Source organism: Pelobates fuscus, chromosome 2 (genome assembly GCF_036172605.1).
Source record: "Pelobates fuscus isolate aPelFus1 chromosome 2, aPelFus1.pri, whole genome shotgun sequence".
NCBI classification, from domain to species: domain Eukaryota; kingdom Metazoa; phylum Chordata; class Amphibia; order Anura; family Pelobatidae; genus Pelobates; species Pelobates fuscus.
The window spans coordinates 408,076,765-408,097,214 of NC_086318.1; the positions used below are offsets into that span (position 1 = coordinate 408,076,765).

The 20,450-nt window shown below is 40.4% G+C and overlaps 1 protein-coding gene across 2 annotated transcripts in view; it reads right to left on the reverse strand.

Annotated features, from left to right (window-relative positions):
* Positions 1 to 20,239, reverse strand: part of KCNK12 (potassium two pore domain channel subfamily K member 12) — a 134,255-nt gene extending 114,016 nt beyond the window's left edge. For both annotated transcript variants that reach the window (XM_063443928.1, XM_063443929.1), the window contains exons 1-2: positions 19,832 to 20,239; positions 18,088 to 19,295 (exon numbers count right to left, since the gene is read on the reverse strand). In XM_063443928.1, coding sequence (XP_063299998.1) covers positions 18,088 to 18,430 — 343 coding nt within the window. In that variant the 5' untranslated portion in view covers positions 18,431 to 19,295; positions 19,832 to 20,239. The remainder of the gene's footprint in view (positions 1 to 18,087; positions 19,296 to 19,831) is intronic.
* Between the last annotated feature and the right edge of the window lie 211 nt (positions 20,240 to 20,450).

A 20,450-nucleotide genomic window follows, 5' to 3' on the forward strand; every position in this document is an offset into this window, starting at 1 on the left:
CAGGGCTTAAAAGCAACCCAAGACAAACTGCTAGACATCACAGGCCCTATCATCCAAATTTTCATATTAGCGGACGAGGCACTCACTAGCGGTGAGTTTGATCTGTATGCTGTGTGGGAGTGGGCTCAGAGAGCATTATTCCTTTCTAGGCAATGCCAATATGGCTATGTCAACTTAAAGGCGTAAAGCCGCACTTTATAAGCTCAAAAGAATTGGGACCAGAGGCCAACAGCCTACTGTTTGGAGGCAGATTTATGCGAAACCTCTCTAAGCACATCTCAGTTTTCACAACTTTAAACAAAGTCCGGTCTTTCGCTCCCAAACCCAACTTTTTGTTGGTCACTATAGAGACCGAGCCACCAGCAGAGCTGCCTTCACAGGCTACAGGCCTCGCCCAACAGACTATTGGGCTTCAGGGCCCACCAGACCCTATCATCGACAGTTCTTCAATAACAGAGGATCTATCCAAAGACGTGGCTCTGCTTCCCTACACGGTCGCACTGCTTCTGGTAATAAACCTTACTTATTTAATAAATGTACCCATTGCAGGTCAATTAAGAAATTTTTTCCAACAGTGGAAACAGCTTTCTCGAGATCAATGGATCTTGCACACGGTCAAGGGATTCAAGATAGATTTTATCACTCATCCCATGCAATACCCCCCGACACAATTATGGATGTTGGAGACAGACAATCTCACCTTAAATTTAGAGTTACACAATCTCAGGGTGAAAGGTGCCATTGAGCGGTGACCTTTCCCTTGTACCTTTCTCAGCAGCATATTCCTGGTACAGAAAAAGAGTGGGGACCACCACCCAATTATCAATCTGAAAGACCTGAATCAATATGTCAGATACCGAGAATTCAAGATGGAAGGCATCCATCTCTTCAGGGACCTCCTTTGCGTGGGAGACTGGTTCTCCTGATTCGATCTAAAAGACGCATACCTCACAGTCCCCATCGCCCAAAGCCATCGGGCTTCCCTTCAATTCCTCTGGCAAGGGAAATTCTGGCAGGTCACCTGCCTTCCATTCGGCCTTTGCTCCGCACCATGGTGTTTCACCAAACTGATGAAACCGGTGATGGACTCCCAGGGAGTTCGATTTATTATTTTTATGGATGATATCCTTATTATGGCCCAGGAACCATACCTACTGCGCCATCAGACATGTTGCTTTTGCATTATTGTGGTTCAATTGGCGAGTGATTGATCAGCTCTGTTACCTATTAAATAGAATCATTGTTTCAATATTAATACATTTCTGTTGATTTTATCTATTTTTTTCTTTGATCCTATTTTTTATACTATATATTTTTCAATATAGCAGTTTTGTGGGTCCAATTTATTGAACTTTTCTATTGTTGTCACGTTCTATATATATAGTTGTTGTAATGGTAGTTCTCTTTTATGTTTCTCTATGAAACCAATTTTGATGAATTGTCCTCTTATTGATGCCTTAAAAGCACACCAAACTGATTTTTTTTTGCAAGTTGCAAGTTAGAGTATTTTTTGTCCTCAATATAATTATTTATTTCAAAGCGTTATCTGTGATTACATTATTCTACAACAATAGCTAACTTAGTCTCCAATTTCTTTTAAATATTTTTTTTTTCTATTGTCTTTTATTGTTAAGGCAATGGGAGCATGGTCTGACCAAGTAGCAGAATCTATCTCACAACCAATTTCATAATCAAACAATAATCTTTCTGATAAAAAAAGGAATCAATTCACAAGTACAATGTATGTGGTATAGAGAAAAAAGTAAAATCCTTAGCTTTTGCATTTAAAACTTGCCATACAGCATGAAATGTGTTTTTCATAAAAAAAATGCACGACGTTTATTAACCAGGTGTGTATATTTTGTGCTTATATTTTTACTACTTTATAATTTTCTGTCTAAGTTTATATCACTAAAATCACCACGTCATTTGGACTCATCTATTATTTTCTTCTTTCTTCTACTCCTCTCCTTATTCTGATGTTACACCTCCATTATCCTTTTCTGCCAAAGTACTTACTCCTGATTATTTCTTACTTCCTTTTTCTCCATTATTATTCATTGATCTCCAAATCGTTTCTTTATAAATGTAATTGTGAAAGCGTATAATTGTATCTCTTGGAACATGTTGTGGAGTTGATCCATTTTTATACATCCTGTGGAATGGTTCAAATCAATATCTCCTGTAAGTTCATGGAAGAAATCAAAAAGATAATTCCTTAGTTCATCATGCATAAGGTCTTTTGGAACTCCCCTAATCCTAAAATGTTCCTTTCTTGCTCTATTTTCCATATGGGCAATTTTTTCTTGCCTATCCTTGCTTATTTAAATTCAATTCTTTATTTATATCCTGTTGTTTCACTAGATACAATTTAAGAGATTACATTTTATCATTATTTACTTGTAGTTTTTCTATCTCATAATGTAATTTTTCCTTTTAATTCCTCCATGTTTTTTTTTGTAATCTCCTCTTATTGTATCTCGATGCTCCTCTAGTATTTTAGTGAAACATTCTCTTATTCTCTTCTCTAGTTAAATTATTGTATCTTGTTGAAAATCTTGACTTATATTTTCTGAGTGATTTGAGGAATCTGTTTCATTATTGCCCTGTTTCTTATTCCTTTGTTCTGGGAGTGAAATTATTTTAGATTTTTTTTTTTTGCGATCCTTCCGGAGACATTGAAGCAGAGATTTATTTTGCTTTTGTATCTTTCTCCTCATTCCCTTTTTTATGTTCAGGGTTTCTTCTTACTGCCATGTTTTATTTATCATCTTCTTTTGTTTTTATTCTCAGAGAGAATCTCCCATGTCACCAGGTCCAATCTAAGGTAAGTTATCATTTTTTCTATTATTTTTTCTTCTCCCTCTATTTTGTCAAAAACAGTCACTCATTCGTTCAGTGATGGAAGCTAATCTCCAGATGTTTCATAAAGAACTATCTTCATTTTTGACATTGAGACAAAAAATAATGTTCACTTTGTTTGTCCAAATGTGTTTCAAAAACCAAAAAATTCAAAAACTTTCAATTGAATCCAGTTCTTCTATTCATAACTCCAAAGGGACTTCAATAGGTCAATAACTTATGCTTACACTCGTTAAACTTAATAAACCCTTGTTAACAGTTTTAGATCTTAACCATGAGATAGCATTTTGCGATTGTGGTTTCCTTAAAAGGAATAGTTAAAGGAACTGTATAGGCAAAAAAATTCATATAATTTTTCACCCTTAACAATAAACTTACTGTCACTAACGGCTTTTTTCCATAAATAATGTAAAAATGAGCTTTAGAGGAACCTGTTTTACTCTTTACTCTGATTTCATGTAATATCTCCCTGCTTCTTGTATTTCAACCAGACTGTCCACCAATGTCCATGCTCCAGTGATTCTCTATGAGATTCTCTATGCGAATCAGTAATGACACGCCCACAATGCCTGCTCACCAATGGTCATGCTCCAGAATCAGTAATGACACGCCCACAATGCCTGCCCACCAATGGTCATGTTCCAGTGATTCTCTATGAGATTCTCTATGAGAATCAGTAAGGACACGCCCACAATGCCTGCCCACCAATGGTCATGTTCCAGTGATTCTCTATGAGATTCTCTACGAGAATCAGTAAGGACACGCCCACAATGCCTGCCCACCAGTGGTCATGCTCCAGGGATTCTTTATGAGAATCAGTAATGACACGCCCACAATGCCTGCCCACCAATGGTCATGCTCCAGTGATTCTCTATGAGAATCAGTAATGACACGCCCACAATGCCTGCCCACCAATGGTCATGTTCCAGTGATTCTCTATGAGATTCTCTACGAGAATCAGTAATGACACGCCCACAATGCCTGCCCACCAATGGTCATGTTCCAGTGATTCTCTATGAGATTCTCTATGAGAATCAGTAATGACACGCCCACAATGCCTGCCCACCAATGGTATATATATATATATATATGTATATCTATCTCTATAACTATCTATCTCTCTATAACACTATCTATCTAAATAGAAGGGTTTAACACTGGCAGAGAATGGGTTAACACTGGGTAGGGAGGTTGTCTGACAAGGGATAGAGGATAATTTATTACTTGCATTACAGGGGGAGGAAGAGAAGCACATAGTAAAAAATTAATTTACATATTTAACAGTTCTATTTTGCATATCACATGCCATAAGCTCAACCTTTGATTTGCATTATTGCAATGAATTGCATGAAATTTGTTTATTGCAAACTAATTTATTTTGCAAATGATGACTTTAAATAGTTTTAAACATACAGCTCAGCGGCACTAAAAGTCACTGAGCAGTGACCTCCATAGCGCTGAGCTCCGTTTTCAGCTTTTCCCCTCAGTGCTGTTACTGTCCCTTCCTGATTGGAGGGGGAACTGGCTGCACACTCATCTATTATGGCTTGAGTCCATGAGTATAGGACTGACGACTGTGATTAGGCTGAAAGGGTAAGAGGGTGAGGGGAAGAACTGATGCCTCTTTGGTTACAGGGAGCTGGCTACTAATTATGCAGGTCCAAAAATGGAAGCGGGAGAGAGCTTTCATATCTCCTCTGCACTCTTCCAGTATTCACAGGGAACTGCTGGCAGATCAATGTTACAGTCACACTCCCTTGAAGAGGAGAAGCTAGTAGGAGGGGGGCCGAGGCTGATAGAAGCTGGCAAAGAACAAAGTGTGAATGTGCTGTGACTCCTGGCAGCAGGCAACACATTCTACTCTGCTCCACTCACTATGCGATGCTACAATACATATCATTATGGAGCAGGGAAGCAGCATGATGGCTGATGTTAGGAGTTACAGCACACTATCACCACTCCGCCACTAGGGTAAATGTATGTGTCTGTCAGCATGTATAAGTGTGTATGTGTCTGACAGTATGTGTTACTGGCAGTGTATGCATGTGTGTGACTGTGTGTGTCTGTCATGTGTTAATGTGTCTGGTAGTGTGTTACTGCAGTGTATGTGTATGTGACAGTGTGTGTGTCTGACAACAGGTACATGTGTCTGATAGTGTATTTTGGTCCCTGTGAATGTGTATATATGTATCTTACATTGTACACCTGTTTGTGTCTGAGAACATGTGTGTATGTGTGGTGGCATTGAATATCTGCATATGTTTAGCTTTTCTGGCGGTTTTATCAGTGAGTGGAATATATGTGTGTGTATATATGTGTGCATGAACTTGTGTATGCATGTCCATGTATCAGTGTATATATGCATGTGCATGTATTAGTGTGTGTGTGCATGTCCGATTAAGCAATGTGTCTGCAATGAGAGTGATATTGTATGGGCAAAGTCATGGCAATGTGACCACATATATTGTAATTTTACGATACATATATATTGATTTACAACACTGCCTATTACTTCATTATTTATTTTTTAAACATTTTCCTGTCCACCCAAAATTTCAATTTTTGGAGGTGTTTTTTTTTTTTTTGCAAACGACTTGGTAGTGAAGCGGTTATAGAGATTGAAGGCTCATCAATTCAGAAGAGGGTGTCTTATGTAGACAAGATTACTTAATCAACGGATGTAAGGGAAGAATTAATTTGGTGGATAATGCTTGGAATGCAAAAGTAATTTTAAGGTCCTACTAGTCCTAGGAATAGCATTAGAACACACAAATTGGACAGGAGGTAAATGATCGTAAGCGGAATTTAGCCTATAAATCAATTATTTAAAGTTATTGGCATAATATTCCACTCTCAATAGTTTAGCCAAAGACATAATTAATTGTTCCTTTTAAACATGAACAATGTCTCTGCAGTTCAATACATCAACTGTTTAGGATGCACCAAACCAAAGGATTTGTGTAGATTAGCCAAAAGAATATTGAAATTTGACTGCAGAATTACAATAAAGGCAAAACATCTTCCCAGTTGGAAGAATGCAATAGTCAACTGAGATTTTTTATGGATCTAAGTCAGGCTTCCCCAAACTCCGGCCCTCCAGATGTTGCTGAACTGCAACTCCTATGATTCTCAGCCCATCTTTTTTCAGCCCATTTGAACTTTATCCAGACTTCATCCTTGTTTTTATGGTAAATCTATCTTGCCGCAAGTTTTTTCAACTTATATTATTTTTGTACAGTAATCAGGATTGAATAAAGAGTTAATTAATATGCTATTCACTTTTAATTACATTAAAGTAAAACGTGTGATCAGCATACAGAGTTTATATAGACTGGAATTCAACATGATTGGACACTCGGGTTCTATTTGGATGCAAAGTCTTTTCCAAGCATTCATGTTATTTATTTTGCTGCAGTGTGACGCAGTAAAGAAAGTCTAAGGATAATACTTACCTCTCATTATAAAGTTATAAAGAACCTTGAATTTTTATGGAAAAATAGACAAACTGTGACTATAGCAGAGTTGGAAAAGTTTTCCAAATCACCGTAACCTAACCTACTTTTTGCAATTCAATTTTTATTCACTAATGTCAGAATTATGTCTACCCAGCACACAGAACAGAGGACAGAGCAGTCATTAGAATGCAAATGCCTAGAGAAAGCAGAAAAGCCAAAATCAAGGACACCAAAAGGTGCAACAATACAATTAAGATACGCCAAGGTGCAGAATAATGGAATGTGGAATCAAATGCCAAATATCAATACCAGCAACAATGACTTGGGGGGGGGGGAAGAATCAGAAATGTTGTAGAAATTATACACAACCAAACAATATGCAGCGGAACAGGAGTAAGTACCAATCTGGTGTTTTGTGAATAAATCCAATGTAGAGAGCAGCAACGCTCCAAAGAAAAAAACATATTATTTTATTAGAAATGGTTTAAAAGAATTTCCAAAACATAGACATAAGGAATGATGAAAGATCGGAGGAAGCAAAGTTTCAAACAAACATCACCCTGGACATTTATTCATAGGCACATATAGTGGTGATGAATAATCGCAAAACAAGTGACAATCAGCACCTCTTCCAATCCTCTGTAATTTTGCAGAAGCACCTTTAATCCTGTTGTCTGAATAACTTTTTTTTTTTTGCATGTTTTGAAAGAAATTCGCTTAGAAATGTTTCACCTCTAAAGGGAAGTCCCATGAAGCGGAAACAATGTAATCACAAGTAAAGATTTTTTCCTGCAGGTATAAGGTAATTTTCCATGTCCAGAACAGTAAATCAGGCAGAAATTCTCTCACTATAGCTTCATATGAATCATTTGTTGAAAAATCTCAAACGTACAGCACAGAACGGAAAATTCCTATGAAGCACAAGGCGGTGTTGTGGTGTTAAGTGGTGGAATGTGAACCTGCAGTAACCTAAAGCACCTGGCAAGTAGTGTGTTCGTTTTGATGATTGTTTGTTCAAACATTAGTTACAAATAGACTGACACAGCAGAACAATTTGGCTTGGTCAAATCAATTTGTCCCAAAAATGTTTAGTTTTGGGCGGTTCTGGGCTAGTCCATGCCGCGTTTTGATTCTGACAAATTTGGACAATTTTGTCCATGCAAAAGCTTCACTAAAACCAGTTCAGAAGAACCAAATGGGTGAGAAAATGGGCCAATCAGTGTATTGTGAAACAGAAATATTATGTATCTATTTTGCAGGGCAGACATAGGCACATCTTCCCATTATTACGTTTACAGATCCAGTGAGAATCAGTAATCAACAGATGGAAATAGAGAAGAAGCAGTAAAACAATCTATATTTACATATTTAAATATGATATATTTATTAAATGTATTAATAAAGATTTTATTTTGCTGTCTTTTTTTCTCCTCCTCCTTTTTTTCCTCTCTATTGGTAACTCACTTGATGTGTCAACAAAACGAAAATGAAAAAATGCCCACTAGCCATCAACCTTCTTTTTTTTCCCATCAATATTCCATTTTTCTTTTGGCTCCACCAATGGAATTTTGAATCACAAATCAAATTAAATTTTTTATGCATTGTCCATTTAATTTGTTTTGTTTGATTTATTCACAAAGTGTCTTGGACAGGGATTAGGACGACCCTCTGATCGCCGAAAATTTGGACGAATCGCAATTTGTTTGAAACTGATAAAATGCATTTTAGTTATAAATCTGTATTACTGTTATAGGGGAATACAATACACAATGTAAGTCTGTTCTTACTGCAAACAGAATATAATGAATTTATAATGAATAAAACAAATCTAAGCTTTCCAACAACCCGAGCTTAATACCACTCAAACAAAATATGAAAATCAGCATGTCTTCTTATCCCTCTATTATTATTAACATATCATATTAGGCAGAGCCGGATTTCTATTTCAGGTGCTTGTAGGCACAGAATTCTAAGATGCCCAATTAGAATATATATCTATGTACAATCTTCACCCAAAGAAAGTGCACAGGCAGACAACCCTGTCCCAGTGATCTCCTCATATAACAGCTAAAAAAACAATATATATAAATACAATAGTCGAAGTACTCTCTAATTTTAAGAATCCTTTCCACCGCCTTATTTTTTAAGAACACTTACATAATAAATACCTACATAAACAGGTTATCACACAAACTGTATAGCCTTGATCTGCAGTATTTAAAGTGCAATTTAACAGTGTAGGTAGATATGGAGTGATAGCAGGAGCGTAGCTTGAAAAGCACTATTGTACAATGGAGGTCCCCAAACTCTTCCAGCAAAGCAAAGCTGAGCTGAATGGTCCTTATAAGAGACAAAGAATCTTACAGTATAAAACTGTAGAACACTTTGTTCACAGCTTAGGAACATAAACCACATTCATTTTTAACAAAGTTCTATAAAACAGTGAAAACAAAGTATATAATATAAAGTGCAGGTAAGGTCAGCCAGAGCCTCTCATCCAATACATTTGTTTTAATTTTTTGCTTCAATGCTTTCTTATGGGGATGTTACTGATGCCGGATGTTCTCATGCAGTGCGTGAGGATGTGCAGTGTCAGGCGACCAAGTCACATAACCACCAGGAAGTGCCACTAGTGGCTGACTGATTGACAGCCACAAGAGGCAGTCTTAGTCCTGCAATGTAATCATTGCAGTTTCTTAAAAACTGCAATGATTTACAGTGCAGGACTGAGGGGGACAGGGGCATTGCACTTAAATGCACTGAAGTGGTCTGGGTATCTATAATGTACCTTTAAAGGTTACTTTAGGTGACCCTGGATTCACAAATATTACTTTTGCTGTTTTCACAAAATGCCAAGTATTAAAAAAATAACTTCCCCAATCATCAAAACACTGAAAGAAGCCAATGTGACTAAACTTTAAAGGATCACCCTATTGATTTTAATTTAGTAGATAGACCACCAAAGAAGACATGCATGTATTTCTTTTTTCTGCATGTTTTCTTTGGGAGTATATAACAAATATAACATGCAAAAGTTCTCGTAAGCCTTTACAAGTGCTCTGTTCCTGGAGAATAGATAAGCCTCGCTGCTGGAGCCACAGGCCTGGGTATTGCTAGGGTCAAAAACAACTGGGGCTTGAGCCCAAAAATAATTTGGTGATACCTTCCTAAAGACGCACCCTGGCCCCTCCCTAATTCCACCACTTAACACGCCTCTTTGCACACTCACAGTTACCTACAGACACACACACAAGCACAGACAAGCAGACACACAGCAGCACCCCAGCTCATTTAGAAGGAGGAAAGAACAAGCAAGTGCTAGCCCAGAGCACCTGCCACTAGCTTTTTGGAGCTAACACAAGTGGAAGAATACATCCTCAGCTGTCTGATTGGAAGCTAAGAAAGTGTTCTGGCTATGTTTTATGAAGCAGGACTTTCATAAACTGTGACAAATATAAGACTCCAGGCACATAAAGCACTTTGGCAAGCAGAGGTGCTTCTTGGCTTCTTGTGCCAGTACTGTTCATATAGATCCCCATTGATTCTGGTTGTCTGTATCTCTGTACAAAGTCCCACAAATCATGGGGTGTAGGAATAGGGGGAGCTGAAGTGAACTCAAAGTGAATTTCAAATGTAAAGCCAAAATAGCCTAAGTGCGAAAATTCCTAAAGGCAGTTCGCTTTCATTTCGGCTACTCTGTCTTAAGATGGAAATTCACTTTTAATTTACTTTGCATTCTCACTATAGTAAACAAAGTTTATAAAACTTTCTGTACACTCCTGATTTGTATAATTACCCTGTGCCATTAAGTAACAGATGGAGATAAAGAGCACACATAAGTAAGATTGGCTCTATACCATTTATAACACGGCCGTTAATCTTTTATACAGGGTTACTTATCTAATTTGTGAACCTGAAATACAGTGTCACAGAGACATTTACATAAAGTGATTACCAGGGTAATCAAGAAAAACTCCGCTATACCTATAGCAAGGACATGGAGAGGGTTATTGGTGAGGATTGTGGATGAAATACAAGTTTTAGACCAACAGAGCCAAACAGGGAACTTTTCCAACTCTTGTTAGTATATTATACGTGACTTTCATTCATGCCGGCTGGGCTCCGAGAGGTCAGTATATTCATGAATAGTGATGCACCGAACTGTTCGCTGGCGAATAGTTCCAGGCGAACATAGCGTGTTCGCGTTCGCCACGGCGGGCGAACACATGCGCGGTTCAATCCGCCCCCTATTCATCATCATTGACTAAACTTTGACCCTGTGCCTCACAGTCAGCAGACACATTCCAGCCAATCAGCAGCAGACCCTCCCTTCCAGACCCTCCCACCTCCTGTACAGCATCCATTTTAGATTCATTCTGAAGCTGCATTCTTAGATAGAGGAGGGAAAGTGTAGCTGCTGCTCATTTGCTAGGGAAATGTATAGCTAGGCTAGTGTATTCAGTGTCCACTACAGTCCTGAAGGACTCATCTGATCTCTGCTGTAAAGACAGCACCCCAAAAAGCCCTTTTTAGAACTAGAACATCAGTCTGCCTTTTTTTTGTGTAATCTAATTGCAGTTGCCTGCCTGCCTGCCTGCCAGCTTCTGTGTCAGGCTCACAGTGGATACTGTGCCCACTTGCCCAGTGCCACCACTCATATCTGGTGTCACAATAGCTTACATTTAAAAACAGCGTGTACTCTGCCAGTGTGCACAGTGCCACTCATATCTGGTGGCACAATAGCGTGAATTTAAAAACCCACAAACTTTTTTTTCACTGTAATAGATTGAATAGCAGTTAGTTGTCTGCAAGCGTCTGTGTGTCAGGCTCACAGTGGATACTGTGCCCCCTTGCCCAGTGCCACCACTCATATGTGGTGTCACAATAGCTTGCATTTAAAAAAAAAAAAAAGTTTCACTGTAATAGATTAATTAGCAGTTAGTTGTCTGCAAGCGTCTGTGTGTCAGGCCAACAGAGTGTACTCTGCCAGTGTGCACAGTGCCACTCATATCTGGTGGCACAATAGCGTGCATTTAAAAACCCACAAACTTTTTTTTCACTGTAATAGATTGAATAGCAGTTAGCTGTCTGCAAGCGTCTGTGTGTCAGGCTCACAGTGGATACTGTGCCCACTTGCACAGTGCCACCACTCGTATCTGGTGTCACAATAGCTTGCATTTAAAAACAACATTTTTTTTTCACTGTAATAGATTAATTAGCAATTAGTTGTCTGCAAGCATCTGTGTGTCAGGCCAACAGCGTGTACTCTGCCAGTGTGCACAGTGCCACTCATATCTGGTGGCACAATAGCGTGCATTCAAAAACCCACAAACTTTTTTTTCACTGTAATAGATTGAATAGCAGTTAGTTGTCTGCAAGCATCTGTGTGTCAGGCTCACACTGGATACTGTGCCCACTTGCCCAGTGCCACCACTCATATCTGGTGTCACAATAGCTTGCATTTAAAAACTAAATAATTTTTTCACTGTTATAGATTGAATAGCAGTTAGTTGTCTGCAAGCGTCTGTGTGTCAGGCCAACAGCGTGTACTCTGCCAACCTCTGCCAGTGCACATTGCCACTCATATCTGGTGTCACAATAGCGTGCATTTAAAAACAAAAAACGTTTTTCACTGGTATAGATTGAACAGCCGTTACTTGTCTTCAAGCGGGTGTGTCAGGCCAACAGCGTGTACTCTGTCAACCTTTGCCAGTGCACATTGCCACTCATATCTGGTGTCACAATAGCGTGCATTTAAAAACAAAAAACTTTTTTCACTGTTATAGATTGAATAGCAGTTACTTGTCTTCAAGCGGGTGTGTCAGGCCTACAGCGTGTACTCTGCCAACCTCTGCCAGTGCACATTGCCACTAAAATCTGGTGTCACAATAGCGTGCATTTAAAACCAAAAAACTTTTTTCACTGTTATAGATTGAATAGCAGTTAGTTGTCTTAAAGCGGGTGTGTCAGGCCTACAGCGTGTACTCTGCCAACCTCTGCCACTGCACAGTGCCACTCATATCTGGTCTCACAGTAGCTTGAACGCATAGTACCACTAATCCCCCAAAAAATGACAGGCAGAGGCAGGCCACCCCACAGGGGCCATCGTGGTCGTGGTGCTGTGATTCCCTTTTGCCCTAGAATAATGCCCAGTTTTCAGAGGTCACGTACCCTGAACTTGAAAAGTTCTGAGGACATAGTTGACTGGCTAACACAGGACACCCAATCTTCTACAGCTTCCACTCGGAACCTTGACGCAACATCCTCCTCCAGCTTAGCTTCGGGCACCTCTCAAGATACCACTTGGAATGTGTGGCTCTGCAGAGGAGTTGGTGACACCGCCACGACTTGCAGGCAGGCCTGCTGCCACCTCCTCTACTCCTCCTACTCCATCCTCTTCCATAACCTCCTTGGTTGAGTCCTCTTCTGCTGCTGCGTCTTGCTCCACATCAACGGCACCCCCCCAGCTCCCCAGGTACTATTCCACATACCGGATACGGCAGTGTCACGCCGTCTTGGGTTTGACTTGCTTGAAAGCAGAGAGTCACACCGGACAAGCACTTCTGTCCACCCTGAACGCACAGGTGGAAAAGTGGCTGACTCAGCAGCAACTGGATATCAGCAAAGTGGTTTGTGACAACGGAACAAATTTGTTGGCGGCATTGAAGTTGGGCAAGTTGACACATGTGCCGTGCATGGCACATGTGTGTAATCTGATCGTACAACGCCTTGTGCATAAGTACACAGACTTACAGGACGTCCTGAAGCAGACCAGGACGGTGTGTGGCCATTTCAGGCGTTCCTACATGGCCATGGCGCACTTTGCAGATATCCAGCGGTGAAACAACATGCCAGTGAGGCGCTTGATTTGCGACAGCCCGACACGTTGGAATTCAGCACTCCTAATGTTCGACCACCTGCTCCATCAAGAAAAAGCCGTTAATGAATATTTGTATGACCGGGGGTGCTAGGACAGCCTCTGGGGAGTTGGGAATTTTTTAGCCACGTTACTGGACGCTCATGTGCAATGCCTGTAGGCTCATGCATCCTTTTGAGGAGGTGACAAACCTAGTCAGTCGCACCGAAGGCACCATCAGCGACATCATACCATTTGTTTTTTTCCTGGAGCGTGCCCTGCGAAGTGTGCTGGATCAAGCCGTAGATGAGCGTGAAGAGGAAGAGGAAGAGTTGTGGTCACCATCACCACCAGAAACAGCCTTATCAGCATTGCTTGCTGGACCTGCGGCAATGCTGGAAGAGGATTGTGAGGAAGAGGAGTCAGAGGAGGAATGTGGCTTTGAGGAGGAGGAGGAAGGCATCCCAGGGTGCTCGTTGTCACCTATCTGGTACCCGTGGTGTTGTACGTGGCTGGGGGGAAGAACATACCTTCATTGAGATCACTGAGGAGGAGGAACGGGAAATGAGTAGCTCGGCATCCAACCTTGTGCAAATGGGGTCTTTCATGCTGTCGTGCCTGTTGAGGGACCCTCGTATAAAAAGGCTGAAGGAGAACGACCTGTACTGGGTGTCCACGCTACTAGACCCCCGGTATAAGCAGAAAGTGGCGGAAATGTTACCGAATTACAACAAGTCGGAAAGGATGCAGCATTTGCAATATAAATTAAAAAGTATGCTTTACACAGCGTATAAGGGTGATGTCACAGCACAACGGGAATCTAACAGGGGAAGAGGTGAAAGTAATCCTCCTCCTCCCACGACCACGCCGGCAAGGAGAGGACGCTTTAAAGACGTGTTGTTGATGAAGGACATGCGGAGCTTTTTAAGTCCTACGCATCGCCACAGCCCTTCGGGGTCCACCCTCAGAGAACGACTCGACTGACAGGTAGCAGAATACCTCGCCTTAACTGCAGATATCGACACTCTGAGGAGCGATGAACCCCTTGACTACTGGGTGTGCAGGCTTGACCTGTAGCCTGAGCTATCCCAATTTGCGATAGAACTTCTGGCCTGCCCCACTTCAAGTGTCCTGTCAGAAAGGACCTTCAGTGCAGCAGGAGGTATTGTCACTGAGAAGAGAAGTCGCCTAGGTCAAAAAGTCTAGATTACCTCACCTTTATTAAGATGAATGAGGGATGGATCCCGAAGGGACTGACAGTGGGCGATACATTCGACTAAAAAAGGCCTGATGAGATGAGCTGCCTTGGGCTAAAAATGGTGACCCTATGTAGGAGGAACAGTCCCTATTCTGCTCTGTCCTTGAGGACAGGTGTCAATCCATATCTGCCAAGTGACCCTATGTAGGGGGAACAGTCCCTATTCTGCTCTGTGTCAGTGTGTATCAGGGTCGCTGAGGACAGGTGTCAATCCATATCTGCCAAGTGACCCTATGTAGGGGGAACAGTCCCTATTCTGCTCTGTGTCAGTGTGTATCAGGGATCCTTAGGATAGGTGTCAATCCATATCTGCCAAGTGACCCTATGTAGGAGGAACAGTCCCTATTCTGCTCTGTGTCAGTGTGTATCAGGGTCCCTGAGGACAGGTGTCAATCCATATCTGCCAAGTGACCCTATGTAGGGGGAACAGTCCCTATTCTGCTCTGTGTCAGTGTGTATCAGGGTCCCTGAGGACAGGTGTCAATCCATATCTGCCAAGTGACCCTATGTAGGGGGAACAGTCCCTATTCTGCTCTGTGTCAGTGTGTATCAGGGTCCCTGAGGACAGGTGTCAATACATATCTGCCAAGTGACCCTATGTATGGGGAACAGTCCCTATTCTGCTCTGTGTCAGTGTGTATCAGGGTCCCTGAGGACAGGTGTAAATCCATATCTGCCAAGTGACCCTATGTAGGGGGAACAGTCCCTATTCTGCTCTGTGTCAGTGTGTATCAGGGTCCCTGAGGACAGGTGTCAATACATATCTGCCAAGTGACCCTATGTATGGGGAACAGTCCCTATTCTGCTCTGTGTCAGTGTGTATCAGGAATCCTTAGGATAGGTGTCAATCCATATCTGCCAAGTGACCCTATGTAGGAAGAACAGTCCATTTTCTGCTCTGTGTCAGTGTGTATCAGGGTCCCTGAGGACAGCTGTCAATCCATATCTGCCAAGTGACCCTATGTAGGGGGAACAGTCCCTATTCTGCTCTGTGTCAGTGTGTATCAGGGTCCCTGAGGACAGGTGTCAATACATATCTGCCAAGTGACCCTATGTAGGGGGAACAGTCCCTATTCTGCTCTGTGTCAGTGTGTATCAGGGATCCTTAGGATAGGTGTCAATCCATATCTGCCAAGTGACCCTATGTAGGAGGAACAGTCCCTATTCTGCTCTGTGTCAGTGTGTATCAGGGTCCCTGAGGACAGGTGTCAATCCATATCTGCCAAGTGACCCTATGTAGGGGGAACAGTCCCTATTCTGCTCTGTGTCAGTGTGTATCAGGGGCTATGAGGACAGGTGTCAATCCATATGTCAAGGTGTCAATATGTCATATGTCAGGTGTCAATCCAATCCATTGTGATTTAGGAATGTTAGGTGATTTATGCCCTTTATGGATTAAAACCAGACTCTGCATCAACTGTGTAATTTTCCATGGGAGTTTTGCCATGGATCCCCCTCCGGCATGCCACAGTCCAGGTGTTAGTCCCCTTGAAACAACTTTTCCATCACTATTGTGGCCAGAAAGAGTCCCTGTGGGTTTTAAAATTCGCCTGCCCATTGAAGTCAATGACGGTTCTCCCGGTTCGGTTCGTTTCAGGAAGTTCGCGTTCGCCGTTCGCGACTTGAAAATTTTATGTTCGCGACATCACTATTGATTATTTTTTCTGCATTCCCAGAGTTCCGTGGTGTTTGAGATTGACAGGCTGATTTTCTGAGTTGGTAGTAAAATGATCAATAATGTTTGTGCTTTTTAGAAAAGGGATAGGTACGCAAGGCAGACTAAGTAGTGTTCATCTGCCATCAAAATATATGATTGTGACTCCAGATTATTAGCTGAACACTTTTGCCTCATACATTTCTAATCTGGTATTAATTTTACACTAAACCTTTGTGTAGATATTCTAAACACTGTTCAGCTTCACATTCTCAAGGCTGCACGTACATGCATACGACACCAAACTGAAAACCATATACATAATATATTACAAACATACACATCATTGTTTTCACTTACACAAAAGTACAGCGGGAGACAAAGAAAAATCAATGCAGCAATATTACAGGATGAAACGTCTTCTACATTGACATTGTCAGCAGCAGATCCAAGCTATGTGTGCAATTGCCTTTTTTTAAAGAATGCCTTGCCATTTAAAATAATAAGAAAAAATATTAAGAAAAAACTTCTATTCTACCCGTCTGTTTCTTAGTCTAATCTTTTTTTTGTGGCATCAAAAAATGACTGAAGCAGCAGACAATAATTTGCAGGCCTCGGGTAATGCACACTATTTTCTTTGCGTTCATAAAACAGTGAGCAAAGTCTAGTGCATTCCTAATGGTTGCCAGCACATGTCCACTTGGACCAGAAAAAAAAATACACATTGCTTTAAAACTACTGAATTTTACACCATCATTACACTGGCATGCACCACTGCTTTGCGGTCATCAATGAAAACAATAACTCACGTGCCTTGGACATAACTGATTTTTTAGCAAAAAAAAAGCAGTTTTTGCTTTATAACGTTAGAACATGATGAGAAAGAATCTTCGAAAATTCCCCATGATTACAGACCCATGCTCATATAGTAAAAATAAACATACATTGCATTTAAACCTCTGTAAACGTAAATGGTATTCCACAATATTCCAATAAATATTCCAATAAAAGCACAGTTTTTGTATTGACCACTTCTTGCATTGATCACTCTTAAAACCAGTTGAATTTTGTTTTTATGTATTGATTATTATTAATGATTTGTGCTCTGAAGTCATAGTAAACATGTATTCAATCATCCAATGCATATCTAATGGTGTCTTGTGATATCTCAGCAAGGCAGATTTGCCACCCAAGAGGCGTTATGAAGTTTGAGGAATACAGAATACATACACTCTACAAATCCTACACAATCTTTTAATAGCTTGGTCACCGCTATGACAAATGGGATGTAATTTATTAGGACAAAAAGGATACACAATTTGTTTTGTCAGTTTTGCTGAACAGTTTTTTTCTTTTTTTCTTTTTTACAGAACCTCATTAAAGGGGAACAACCTTAGCATTGTGTGTGTTTTTCATTATTTTTACAATAAAGGGTTTATGCCCATACCTGGTGGAGCTGGTACCACCAATTCTGACCCATTTCCCTAGCCATAGATTTCACGCTTTTGTTAATCTAGGACTAAGGGGAATTTTTCTGTTCTTTATATTTAGAACCTCATTAAATCCTTGAAAACCACGCAAGCTCAAAGCAGGAGAAATCTAAAAATATTTTAATCTATAGCCAATCTCAAAATCAATGCTTTTGACATAAAAACAAATAAATATAAAACATACAGCTCACCAATCCCTACATGATATGTTATTTTACACTGCCTGACATGCTGTGCTATATATTTACGTTCAGTGCTGTTGAATCATGATATAAACACACTGCATACTTTCTAAGGGCAATCCTTGTACCTGGTTACTCACATGTGTTGCCATGACAGCATACAATAAAATAAGATGAATATTTCACTTTCAAGCCATATCTTTAACTTCACCAATATCATAGCACACCCACTTGACTGATTTGTTTAGACATTTATGTATAAACTGAATAGCAGGTCCCAATCAGGTTATCAACATGTTAAATAAGAAAGATTGTTAAAAAGTATCTTACCAATAGTTGACACCACTGTTCCTACAAAGTAGAAGGCTCCAGTAAAGTCCCACCTTGGTCTGAGGACATCTGCCCTGATCCCTGCAGCCATGGCAGCCTCATAATCTCTCAAGAAAGAGCGAAGTTCTTGGATGCTGATATTAAAAGAACTGCTGAAGTTTTTTAGAATTGTATTCCAGCGGTTATGAGCCACTGCTTCAGATGGCCTCTCTATGGTTGAAAAGACAGTAGCTCCAGCAATTAAGTAAAGTACAATAAAAATGGCAAGGAGGAGGAAGCGGCCGTTGTCTTCGTTCAGTGGCAACAAGCAGCAGCAAGGTCTAGTTCTCCTGCCAGACATCATCCAAATTTCAGCACCACTGAGCTTGGGGATAGCAACCAAGGCCTCATTAGATAGAGAGGCATTGGATCAGGCTTCATGTGGACACTCTATCCAGAAGAGCAAGGCAGCTCATTTCTCTATGGTTTCCATTTCCACAGACACAAAAAAGGCATTGGTTTGTTGGTGTCTCTTAATTTGGTAAAATGGGTAAAATTGTTGGGGCCAGTACTTTGAATGCATAGCTTGACCTTCCATGAATTAGAAGGGTACAGTTAAGATATGTTTTTTTTTTAATTATAAGTGCATTGCACTATAACTATTTGATATGTTTTAAAAAAAAAAAAAACAACAACAACAAGGTTGATGTTACTATATTTATTTTGTGTTAAATAATTACGCCGTTGACTAATTTCTTATACATTTCCCACATCCACCAGGCATGTATGAGTCCACAATGGAGATTTTCTTTACATTCATTTTGCAAAGGAAATTGCTTTCTGTTTACTTAAGGTTATAGATCCAGCTTTGCATGTTTTGTTTCTTTTAGAGCATAATGAATCTGCCAGCACCCCCAACACACTTCACTTGCTGTGGGAAGTTCAAATAAACTGATCAGATATCTTATCTCCAGGGCTTTTGTAGTCAACACACATCCATAAGGGCTCTCTCTCCGGTTCAGAAAAAAACAAAAAATATCCACTACGTCCTGTGCCTCCTACAATGTGACATTTTAAGCTTTAGGAAACATGTCACATATGGTTGAAGGTATCATTACTTTAATTACTGTTTATAAAACGCCAACATGCTCTGCAGTGCTGTACAATGGTTAACAGTAAAAGTGACCACTGCTTGTTCTCACTGTCCGATTTGCCTTGTCTGGGTGTACCTTGAAAATTAAAAAAAAATGTTTTTTAAATCAAAATCAAAGCTTTTTGACTGAATTTTTTTTTCTGATAAATGCAATGGCAAAAAAATAATAATAATAAAAAAAAACACAAGGAAAGAGAATATAGTCACGAACTTTTACACATAATTAAGTCATTTTTAGTTTGCAATATTTATGGAAAGTCTTAAATACAATAATCTAGAAAATCACCTGCTCACCCTGGCACTGCAGATGTTTGTGAACTACATTTCCCAGCAAGCTCAGCCAACCTTCCTAGAATTGATCCTGGGCATTTAATTCTACTATAAATGTGTGTCTGCTCATAGAGAAACATTATACTAAGACATGCTGCCCGTCCTGTGTCTGTAGCCCTATTCACAGTACGGTGTGTTCCACTCATTTTGTAACCATCATCCCCATTAAACAGGAAATACATTATTTGTCTTTTCTCTGAGATAACATCTCCCCCATGGCAGAAAATGAGTTAATTAAAGGCTTGAGTTTGTGCACGGGAGAGTAAAAGTAGCTTCACTTACCTGGGTCCTTTGGTGATGTTCAGGGAGGGATCTGCTGCAGTCAGCATGTTACAATGTTTCATTGGAGAGAGAGAGAGGAAAAAAATTAAGGCGTTTTCGTTGTTACTGAAAGCTAATTTGTAGCATCGTGGAGGAGACGAGCTGCTATTTCATCCGAGAGTCTGTATTCTGTTGCATAATCAGCTGAGTCTAGTTCTCTGTGCAGTTTGAAGGCTAGTCTCAGTTCAGCACCTTGGAGAGCGCAGCAGAGCCTAGCCCACTGTTCTACATAGGAGAGCAATCAGCAATGCTCTTCCAGGGCAGACATGGAGGGGCTGCAGGCTGATACACTGTATCACCCACTCTTATAGAACTAGCAGTAGCTTAGTTTCAGAGCTCAGTTTAATTCCAGGGGTGCTCCTTCATCAGTTCCCATGGAGAGAATAGCACCACAAAGATCAGATTATCAGAGCAGGTGGTTCCTCACAATCTAGAATTGTGTGCTATTGGTGCATTAACACGTTGAACAAAGCATCTGCAGTCCTGCAAAAGAAAAAAAAAAACATGTATTGAACATGCAGTCCCTGTGACTGGCTCATTCTGGAGGGAATCTACACTTGCAATGCCCTGTAGTGTAGAA